The 10509-nt window shown below is 47.2% G+C and overlaps 3 protein-coding genes across 4 annotated transcripts; 2 read left to right on the forward strand and 1 right to left on the reverse strand.

Annotated features, from left to right (window-relative positions):
- Positions 1 to 317: 317 nt before the first annotated feature.
- On the forward strand, positions 318 to 5266 carry LOC100829436 (phosphoribosylaminoimidazole-succinocarboxamide synthase, chloroplastic). The gene is made up of 12 exons (XM_003578213.4): positions 318 to 1030; positions 1110 to 1211; positions 1894 to 2023; positions 2112 to 2204; positions 2283 to 2371; positions 2889 to 2969; positions 3325 to 3414; positions 4086 to 4175; positions 4302 to 4352; positions 4514 to 4560; positions 4718 to 4775; positions 4852 to 5266. Exons 1-12 carry the CDS (start codon positions 731 to 733, stop codon positions 4906 to 4908), a joined length of 1188 nt encoding a protein of 395 aa, XP_003578261.1. The 5' UTR covers positions 318 to 730; the 3' UTR covers positions 4909 to 5266.
- Positions 5267 to 5482: 216 nt separating this feature from the next.
- Positions 5483 to 6543, forward strand: LOC100829746 (glutathione transferase GST 23). Of its 2 annotated transcripts, none has more exons than XM_010239948.3 (2): positions 5483 to 5939; positions 6011 to 6543. In XM_010239948.3, exons 1-2 carry the CDS (start codon positions 5622 to 5624, stop codon positions 6380 to 6382), a joined length of 690 nt encoding a protein of 229 aa, XP_010238250.1. In that variant the 5' UTR covers positions 5483 to 5621; the 3' UTR covers positions 6383 to 6543. The 2 variants fall into 2 exon arrangements, with proteins under 2 accessions (XP_010238250.1, XP_003578262.1); XM_003578214.4 differs by having other exon boundaries at positions 5488 to 5939; positions 6032 to 6535.
- On the reverse strand, positions 6469 to 10198 carry LOC100830057 (purine permease 3). Its single transcript, XM_003578215.4, has 2 exons — positions 9225 to 10198; positions 6469 to 6999 (listed from the first exon to the last, which is right to left on the reverse strand). The coding sequence occupies exons 1-2, from the start codon at positions 10068 to 10070 to the stop codon at positions 6652 to 6654; spliced, it is 1194 nt and encodes a 397-aa protein (XP_003578263.2). The 5' UTR covers positions 10071 to 10198; the 3' UTR covers positions 6469 to 6651.
- Between the last annotated feature and the right edge of the window lie 311 nt (positions 10199 to 10509).

A 10509-nucleotide genomic window follows, 5' to 3' on the forward strand; every position in this document is an offset into this window, starting at 1 on the left:
TAGAGATGCAAGTTTATATGAATTCCTCTCTGAACTTTCCTAATACGTCAGCCATCACGTTCCACTTTTGAACTATAAAACACATTGTGTACTGAAATTGTTCTCGCTTGCCAAGTTTAAAGAATCAAATGCATGGTTTACAAGCATATGTACTAAACTGTTTTCACTGAAAACGTTATGGATCCGGGAGGGATTTCCTCCTAACAAGATTCCAGTGGTCAACTCAACTCACAATTGACGTAGACAGCCGGGCCAAATCTATTCAAGTACTACCGGGCCAATCCAACCAAGCCCGCAGGAATCTCGACAAGAACCAGGTTCGGCGGTTCTGTTCAGCATCTTCTTTCTCAGACCCATCGTACTCGTACCGCCGCTCTGAGCTCGTCCAAACACCAAACCGGCGCCGCTCAGCCGCCACAGGCAGCCTACCTGAGATAGCCAGGCTCCCAGCCCATTGGGCTAAAAAACCAGGGGATTCCTCACCTACTTCCGTCTCCTGTCTCCACTCTCCACGCCGCCAGGCGACTCGCCGCCGGCGGCCGCCACCACCGAAAGCTCGCCATCCCGCCGTCGCCTCGGCCTCGCAGTCGCAGACGCCCGGCCTCAACGACCGGAGCACGGCCTCGCCGGCGTCGCACCCGAGCACGGAGCACGTCCCTACAGCCACTGGAGAGCCGCCAGCAGGCACTGCCGCCGCAAAACCGCACCTGCCGAACCGACAGGCCCTCCCATGTCTCCTTCCGCGCCGCCCACCGTAGCCCGCGTCGCGAACCCGCCCAGAACACTCTCCCCGACCCTCTCCTCGCCTTCCACTCGCTCCCCCCACCTCTCCATGTCGATTTCCTCCCGTCCCCGCACCGCACCCCTCGCCGCGGCAGGCGGAAGCGGCGCGTCCCCGTCCCTCCTCGCTGCCGACCCGGCCCACCGCGATGCAGTAATCCTCTCCGCGCGCGGTGCAATGGCGAACTGCCTCGGCGAGACCAACCTCGACCTCGTCGTCCCCGGGCTCCGGCTCGCCGCCAAAGGCAAGGTGAGTAAACCATTTGCCTGCCCGCTGGGGGATGTTCTCGAAGGTTCCAGTGAGTAACCGTTACTTTTTGGATGGGCAGGTGAGGGATGTCTACGAGAGCGGGGAGCACCTGGTGCTAGTTACCACCGACCGCCAGAGCGCGTTCGACCGGGTCCTTGCCTCCATCCCTTTTAAAGGGCAGGTATGCTCCTCATCTTCTACCATGAAGCGTTGATGAACTTGTACTCCGTAGCAGTTTTGCATGCCAATGCCATACTGACCATCTACTTATTAAGCCATTCGCTATTTGGGCTTCCTGGCTTGTTGTTTGCATCTGGCATTGCTTTTCTTATTTGATGCAACCTGGTATTTTCTGATGTAAAGTTTCTATAGCAAGGCCACTCTGTATGATGCAGGCTTTGTATTGATAATTCATGTTCCAAATAAACCCATCTGCCGTTGATTCTCCTGATTGTTCTTTGGAAGATTTGGATGCGAGAAACCCCAATTTTTTAGAAATGTAATACTTTCTCCCATCGCCATTGTAGTGAATGTTGTATCTGATCTCACTCTTTGGTCCATCTGGTTCATTTTCTGGATCAAAGGATAGCCTCCACTCTTTGGCATGACACTCTCTCCCCACGCTAATGCACGAACTTAATGGTGGCATTGCATGTTTGAAGTAATTATCACCTGAAAATGTAACAAGCTGAATCATTTTTTCAAGTTCATTGTTGATATAACAGAATGTTTCTAAGCTGAATGATGCATCATTCTCTTTGCCCCATGTATTGAAGTGCATAACTTGAATATGCTAGAATCAGGAAAAAGTTGTATCCACTATAAGTTACTTTGTTGTGCTCCAACATGAACATTGATTTCAGGTTCTTAATGAGACTAGCCTTTGGTGGTTCAATAGGACAAGTCACATCACTCCAAATGCGGTGGTCTCTTGTCCCGACAAGAATGTGACAATTGCCAAAAGGTGCTCAGTTTTTCCGGTTGAATTTGTCGGTGAGACCTATCACTTGCTTCTTCCACTAGTTTACAATTGTACCTGGCATAACCTTGATGAAAATGCTGAACAATTAGTTGTTTTCAGTGAGGGGGTTCATCACTGGAAGCACTGATACATCACTATGGACAGTTTATAACAATGGTGTGAGGAATTACTGTGGAAATGTTATTCCTGATGGTATGATAAATTGATAACCAATAATGATACAGTGATAATTTGCCGCATTCTTTCTTGTGAGTAGATCCTTTGTTGCAGGAATGGTAAAGAATCAAAAGCTAGCAGCAAATATCCTCACGCCAACAACTAAAGCTGTTGATCACGATGTCCCTGTCACTCCTGATGAGGTTACCCCATCTTTTCTGAAATTCTGTTTCATCCCACAATCTTGAACATACAGAATATTTGCTGTACGGATTACATCTCCAAGCTAGCACTAATTTAAAGAGGAATGTGATAGATAGATGTTCTGAGATTACTCTCACAAGTAGCTCCGACTATTTCACGGCTTGGTCCAAGCCTTAGGATATATGTAAAAACCTTGAGTTAATGGAGAAATAGTCAAGAATCCTCATTCTGTCATGCCAGGAAGGTTACTCTATTTTCTCTTGCTTGTAAAAAAGTTTCCATTTGCTTGGTATTCATAAATACTAGTGTGGTAGGAACCTAGAGGCTATACTTGTGCGGTTGTGCCCGTGTTGCTGATTCACCACGAAAGTGTAGTTCATTTCATTCCATCTAAATTGTCCTTTATTCTAGCATGCCTGCTGACAAAACTGTCCCAGAGATCTGTTTTTGCATCACCTTCTTTCTTTACATTTATTTTCATTGAAAGAGCCTCTTATATATCGTGATATTCTGCAGATTATGAAGTCACGGCTGATGTCAAAGGAAGATTTTGATGAAGCAAGATGTAAAGCTTTAAGCTTGTTTGAATATGGCCAGGTACTTATTTTGTCTTATTTCTTCTAGCAGTAGAAGGTGCCACCAGGTCCATATCTAGTGACCTTCCTCAGTTGATTTCAGTGACCAAGTCTGAAGCAGAGAATCGGCTTCCATGACTGATACTGATGACCAACTAGACCAACCATGCTTTCCACATTGAGCTTGAAATACTTAAAATTTTGATTTGCCAGTGCGTTCAATTTTTATCCCTATTACTTGTCCACTTAATACGATATGCAACTATGTGACCATGGTCATTTTATTTCCATTTGCATTGCATGCACTACAGTAACCTAATTGTTTTGAGACAATATAGACTTAAGACCCTGTTCATAACTCACTTTTCTTCTTGCAGCAAGTGGCCTTAGAGAATGGAGTGATTCTAGTTGACACCAAGTATGAATTTGGAAAAACAGCAGACGGGACAATTATGTTGATCGATGAGGTTATGTTTTCTGACTTATTCTTCTCTTAGGTTTTGATATGCCAAATTCGATGGGGTTTCTGTTTTGTGTATAAACATGGTAGTCACACAATCAAGTTATTGCTCCATCATGTTTAAATTGTTGCCCATGTCTTTGACCTGTTGGAAATTGTATCTACCGAAGACATCTTCTGAAATGTGCACTACACAGCTGTTGTTTTACATTTTCTATAGGTCTTTCTTTCTTCGTCTCTTTTTATGTAGAGTCATAGACACTTAACAGTTGGTATACTTTTTATGTGTGATGTCTTCTACCTGTATGACTATACATGAGCTGTTTGCACTAACTAATTAACTCTATACATGGAAAAAAGGTCCAATTGATTTTATGGAAACTGTGTTCAGCTACTCCCTCCGTTCCATAATTCTTGTCGAAATATTACATGTATCTAGACATTTTTAGGAATAGATACATTCATTTTTGGGCAAATTTGAGACAAGAATTATGGAACGGAGGGAGTACTTCTGAACTTTGGCATAATGCGTACACAGTAATTAAGTTAGTAGGTCGTGCTATTCGAGTTTCCAGGATTTTATATTTCCTTTGTGAACAACTGTATTATATTCCAGGAAATTGATTTGTTACTTGACTTCTGACAAATACCACGGTTATTCTCATTTTGAACAAGCAGATACATACGCCTGATTCCAGCCGATACTGGATTGCTAATTCATATGAAGAGAGATTCAAATCTGGTCTGGAACCTGAAAATGTTGACAAGGTAACCTACCTTAGTTCATATACGCAAACATTTAATGGGAGCACTTCACCCTCATGCAACTCTGTGCATGAACCGTACTTATTTAGTTATGTGTAAATGCTGATGGGCTGATCTAATTATCACCAGGAGTTCCTGAGGCTGTGGTTTAAGAATAATTGCAATCCATATGAAGACCCGGTATGCCACTTTTCTTCCCAGTTTACTTTTAACACTGCTTAAGTATGTTTCCGTAATGAACCGAATATGAATCACAAATTAATTATGGAAATGACAGTCGAACATGACATACAATCAGTTATGTTGGTTGGGTTGTGCTTATTAATTACTCTGACATACAGGTTCTACCAGAAGCTCCGGAAGAACTAGTTTGCGAACTTGCTTGGCGGTATGCTAGATTCTATAGCTTCTCGTAACCCTTTTCATTTCGGAGCAGTTTGTCCAACCATCAAATTGTTGTTCATCTCTGTACATGAAACTGAAGAAAGGATTATCTTGTTGTAGTTTAATGATTGTTTGCATAAATTAATAACTATGCACTACAGGTACATATTCCTATTTGAAACAATTACAAATACGGAGTTTGAGATCCCAGAAACACAGGTACTCACATGATTTTTTTGTGTGCCTCTGATTTAGTAGCCAAACAAATACTTATTCGTTGTCTTTTTAACAACAGGAACCGATTCATGAAAGGATATCAAGGAATGTGGCACAAGCCTTAAGGAATCTATAATCGTGTTGCTGAATCTATAATTGCGAATGCTGAAACAAATCACTTATTCCTGGCAACAGGAGGCTAGAGGCTCACTATTGCTACCAAGAGTCCTAGTTACTATGTGCACATGAGATGTATCCTTCCCAAGGTTGGATTTATTTTTGTGCGAAGCTATGCTCGGTTAATGTAACTTTATTGATCTCCATTATCCCGGCCTTTGTCAAAGAATACACTCAGCCCTGATGTAATATGGGTAGTAGAATAATTGGTCCCTGTTTCTTTTTTGAGCGTTTTGGCATGCTCCCCTGACCACTATAACGTCCCCATGTCTGCAGCTTTGGAGAAGAATGAATGGAATATGCAACCTTTTTTTTTCCGTGTTGTGTAAAAATGCAGTGTTAGCTATTAGTCCGGCTTAGTGCAAAATCTTGCTGCGCTTCAGACATCAGAGATTCATGAAGATACCCATCTGACCCATCAGGTCGTGTCTCCATATCTTCAAATTAAATTAAACTACTTGGCGTGTGAGAGTTGACTCCCTTGGTTGCCAACCACGACCGGCAACCCATCTCCCACTAGGGGAGATGATAAACCAGCGAACCCACCAAGTGCAATGTGGGCCTCTGATCTAGGCCACGGGCCTTCTTGATGGCTTCACGACCAGAAGAGGGGGATCATCACCAAAACCAAACCTGTTAGCAGCAGCAGCACGCCACGGAGCTCCCGCAGCAATGGCCGAGAAGGGCGTGAAGGTGTTCGGCATGTGGGCGAGCCCGATGGCCATCCGGCTGGAGTGGGCGCTCCGGCTGAAGAGCGTGGTGTACGAGTACGTCGACGAGGACCTCGGCAACAAGAGCGACGCGCTGCTCCGGTACAACCCCGTGACCAAGAAGGTGCCGGTGCTGGTCCACGACGGCAAGCCTGTCGTCGAGTCCGCCATCATCGTCGAGTACATCGACGAGGCGTGGAAGGACGGCTACCCCATCATGCCGGCCGACCCCTACGAGCGCGCTCAAGCGAGGTTCTGGGCCAATTTTGCCGACGAGAAGGTACGATACCTCTGCTTTGTCCAGTAAAACACTCCTAATAGGAACACGGCAGCTGCTCGATCTAATGGCAGGATTTGAATGGATTTGTCCAGTGCAACGCTGCTGTCTACCCGGTCTTCACGGCGACCGGCGAGGCGCAGGGCAAGGTGGTGCACGAGGCCCAGCAGTGCCTCAAGACTCTGGAGAAGGCCCTGGAGGGGAAGAAGTTCTTCGGGGGCGACGCCGTCGGCTACCTCGACCTTGTTGTCGGGTGGTATGCGTACTGGCTGCCCATCATCGAGGAGGTGTCCGGCGCCAGTGTGGTCACCGACGAGGAGCTGCCTCTGATGAAGGCCTGGTTCGACCGGTTCCTCGCCGTCGACGTGGTGAAGGAGACGCTGCCCCCGAGGGACAAGCTACTGGCGCTCAACACGGCCCGCCGCGAGCAGCTCCTCACGGCGTAGAGCACGAGTACGTGTGTTTCCCACATGCGTACGCTTTCAACAGCGTTAGATAAATAACTGTCGCACACTAAACATCCCGTGGCAAATGTCTGGAACATCGATCATATCTTTCTCTCTGCCTTACATGATATGATATCAGTACTCACATATATATTTCGTCCCATGCATGTTTTTTCTTTGATTCGGGATATATGTTGCCTACTTATTTTCTGAGTGTTAAAATGAAGATCAATGGAAGTACACATCAGCTGAATACAGATGTTGATCATCTAAGGATCAAGATGCTCCGTGTGGACCGTGTTCGGGGGCTTGTCTGACTCTGACTTGTGCGCCTTGGCCCGGACCTCGCCGTATAAGTAGGAGACGAAGCCCCAGAGGGAGAGCGCGAGGGCGATGCCTTTGGTGCCGTTGAAGGGCTCGTGGAAGAACATGACGGCGAGAACCTCGGTCACCGGGATCAGCACGGTCATGATGACGCCGGCGAGCAGCGCCGAGCCGTAGAAGATGGCGCCGATCGTGCCGAGGAAGAAGAACTGGTAAACGGTGGCCGAACCGGCCAGCAGCAGGTAGTAGCCCACCTGGCCGAGCCCAAACTCCCGGGCTTCTCCTGGGATTGCCTGCATTTGGTTAATGGTTATTCTCCCGTTAAAACATGTGTTCACATCAAGTCCCCTTAACAAAAATTGCACTCCTGTCAAAAAAACAAAAATTGCACTCCTCTAAAAAAAAATTTTGCACCACGTGCCCATGAGCCAAAACTTGTGACTTGTGAAGTGTGAAGTGGGCGAATTTAGGTCGGAGGGTGAAAAAGAGGCTCCATCAACTTAAAATAGGCCCACAAACTTACAAATCCAAATTCAATACATAGAATAGGCCCACAATATGTAACACTAACATACAACAATTTACCAGGACACCTCCGAAAAAGTGCAATCCCTTCAAAAACAGGGTGTTACTTAGGTGGTTGTATCCTGAGCCAAGCCAACTAGAGATTAAACACTCTAGGCTTGACGTAACATGTGACTCATAAAGTTTAATTCTCCTCTCAATGGCGATCTAACTGTCAATAGCGAGGCATCAACGGCGACTTCGTTAATCCCAAACCTCATCGACACTGGTTTCTACAAACATTGTGTGAGTGTGCGCGTCGACGTTTGTACGGCTGTATTGTATTGTAATGCAAAAGTTAATTAAAATTCATTTTCTCCCTTCATCTTTATCCTCAACCTCAGCACAAAAATCATGTGTCAACCTTTTACTTGAGTTCCACTTTCCATCCTTTGTTTGAGAAATGTGTTGATTGTCGAAGGTTATCTGGTTTAAAATTATCTTCTTTTTACTTCTTAGTTGCACGCATCATTCCATCTTTTACCGCATTTAACTTGTTTTCTCATCCTGATGATACGGTTCTTCACTGTTCGATACTATTCATTTTTATATTTCTCTTAAAGGAATTGAAATTTTCTAGGTCCATAGAATATTGCACCTCCAACATACTATATTTTTGTAGGATTTAAAAAAAATAGAATCTTGAATTGATTTTTACCTGATTTTCCCTTTTAAAAAATAATCATAATCGACAATTGGGAACAAATAAATTGTAGAAACACGAAAGCCATTCTATTTCCTTATGCAAGTTTTTTATATATATTAAAGAAGTCGTTCTATGTCCAAAGGTACTACACGCAAAGGTGCTCGATCGTATTCTCCCAACCATGACATGATCTACACGACTAGCGTTTTCCTGTTCAAGAAAGAGTTAATAAGCATGGACAACTTGCACAAGGATTCGATCTTGCCGGATAAGCCCATGACTATAGAGTGTGCACGTACAACTCGTCAGGACGAAGGTCGAATTTAGTCACTCAACATCCAATGTGTGTGCGGTCGTTTCTAGATATTTTCTTCAAACAGGATTTGATCGTGACTAATGTGAATATCGATGGGTAAGTATCATGTAGCGTCTTATCTTTCAGAAACGTGCACCTTCGAAAAAGCGTTAAGCCTCGCGATCAACGATGAGCTATTCAGGATAATTTAAGGCTACATTTCATAGTGCGCCAAAATAGTTTACCATATCTGTGTAGTTGCCTTTTACCTAGTAGTCTACCCATTGGGTCATGCCAAGATGACGAAAAGGAACTGCACTAGTTTTGATCATGCGTACAATCAACTGAGCTGCCTCTATCAGAAACGGTAACGTTCCTGTTTAAAAGTTTGAAAATGCGGCCTTCAGTTTATTGGATTTTTTTTTTGGAAAATCGGTTGGTGGTTATTTCTTTTTCTCTAAAGGCTAAATTGGTCAATCTTTCTCCACTAGATCTCGCTGTGTAGTGTGTACTCCCTCCGTCTCATATGAAGTGACATTGTTTTACATGTATCTAGACGCTTAGGCATAGATACATCCATATTTGAAAAATTTTGAGTCACTTGATATGAGACCGAGGGAGTAGTATATACCAGGGCGGCGAGGAGCAGGGGCAGTGGGGCACCCGACGATTGGATCAACACTGGAAGACGTCAAATGGCAGAAGGGGAAATGCAAATCAGCAATTGGAGCAGTGGACTGGTGGTACGTGGCTAACTGGGCACTGGTACAAATTCCAGGGATGGTGAGCGCCACTGTAGGGTTATCGGTGCAGTGCCTCGCGCGCCCATGCCCTCTGATAACTATCACGCATGTCAGCGATGCAAGCTGCAATCATTTCATACCTGCCTCCACATTTGGGTGCTACGTACCGCAGTGTGTTTCTGACCTTTTACTGCAGAAGCAGCAGCAGAAGCACGATGTGCGATTGATCGAGAGAGTGCAGCATGTCACAGTACGTTGAGAGAAACTTACTTGGAAATCGTTGTTGACGAGCATGCCGACGGCGCTGAACGCGGTGGCGGTGAGCCCGATGACGGCCTGCATCTCCATGACGAGCGCGTACGTGACGGGCCGGCCGTAGCGCGCCGCGTGGCGCGCCTGGCTAAGCTCCATGACGGGGAGCACGAGCCCGTAGAGCGCCGCGGCGCCGAGCGTCATGGCGAACCCGGCGACGTACTGCCCCTTCGTCACCCCGGCCGGCCGGTCCCCTCCGGCGTTCATGCCCAGCATGGCGGCGCCCACGCTGAGCAGCACCACGGCGTTCACCGAGAACGCCGTGAACCGCTGGCGCACGAGCAGCAGCGCGAAGGCGGCCGTGAAGACCAGCTGCGTGGAGATGAGGATGGAGGACGTGGAGACCGGGAGGTAGGCGAGCCCGTAGGCGTAGAGCAGGTCGTCCAGCCCCGTCATGAATCCCACTGCCACCGTGGCCGCCAGGAGGCGGGGCGACATGAGGAAGAGCGGCGCCGCCGTGGCGCCCTTGGTGGCTTTCCGTCTGCGGCGGCGCGAGACGAAGGAGAAGCCGAGCGCGGGCAGCAGGAGAGGCCAGCCGGCGGTCTGGAGGAGGCTGGAGAGCCACTTGCGGTTGCCGCCGTGGAGGAAGTAGGCGCGGAGGAGCAGCGGGCCGCACGCCGAGCCGACCACCATGAGGAGGAAGTTGACGACGAAGAGAGGGCTGTACATGTGGTGGAGCTGCTTGTTGTTACTGGTGGCGCCGGCGCTCGGGAGCTGCTTGTTGTTGGAGCTGCTGATGTTCTTGCACGCTTGCTGCTGCGCCTGCGCGCGGCTCAGTACTGCTGGGGGAGTCTCGACCTCCATGGTAGCTAGTCAGTCGGAGTGGCCGACCGAGTGATCTCTCGATCGGACTGATTCTCGATCGCTAGAGGTGTTGGCCCCAGCCCGTGGACACCCGTACGGTATTTATATCGGTGAGCTGCAATGCAATCCCGGCCCCGTTTCGAAAAAAGAAAAAAAAAGCTTCGTATTTTTTCAGCGTACCATATGATCGATTTTGTGCGCGTAAGTAGCTAGGCCTCCCTATATGCGCTTATGCCTCTCTTTTTTAAGAATCATATTCATGTGCGCTTATACTGTACTGGATGTTTGCGAAGAGCACTGAAAGTGCTTGCTGGTTGGACCGACCCACACGAACTGAGGCTCTCATCTCAGCATTGAGCAACGTCTGCCCGGTTGTTTTGGGGCACTTGGACTGACTGACCCCTCTTCGTAACTGAGGCTCTCGCATTGCACCGGCACA

This window comes from Brachypodium distachyon, chromosome 4 (assembly GCF_000005505.3).
Source record: "Brachypodium distachyon strain Bd21 chromosome 4, Brachypodium_distachyon_v3.0, whole genome shotgun sequence".
Taxonomy (NCBI): domain Eukaryota; kingdom Viridiplantae; phylum Streptophyta; class Magnoliopsida; order Poales; family Poaceae; genus Brachypodium; species Brachypodium distachyon.

Bases quoted from the DNA above. Each gene is read 5' to 3' on its own strand.
- LOC100830057 (XM_003578215.4), bottom strand. From the start codon at position 10,070: ATGGAGGTCGAGACTCCCCCAGCAGTACTGAGCCGCGCGCAGGCGCAG. The intron at 7,000-9,224 runs GTAAGTTTCTCT...AACCAAATGCAG, and splicing joins TCGTCAACAACGATTTCCAA to GCAATCCCAGGAGAAGCCCG.
- LOC100829436 (XM_003578213.4), top strand. From the start codon at position 731: ATGTCTCCTTCCGCGCCGCCCACCGTAGCCCGCGTCGCGAACCCGCCC. The intron at 1,031-1,109 runs GTGAGTAAACCA...TTGGATGGGCAG, and splicing joins GGCTCGCCGCCAAAGGCAAG to GTGAGGGATGTCTACGAGAG. The intron at 2,205-2,282 runs GTATGATAAATT...CCTTTGTTGCAG, and splicing joins TGGAAATGTTATTCCTGATG to GAATGGTAAAGAATCAAAAG.
- LOC100829746 (XM_010239948.3), top strand. From the start codon at position 5,622: ATGGCCGAGAAGGGCGTGAAGGTGTTCGGCATGTGGGCGAGCCCGATG. The intron at 5,940-6,010 runs GTACGATACCTC...ATCTAATGGCAG, and splicing joins CCAATTTTGCCGACGAGAAG to GATTTGAATGGATTTGTCCA.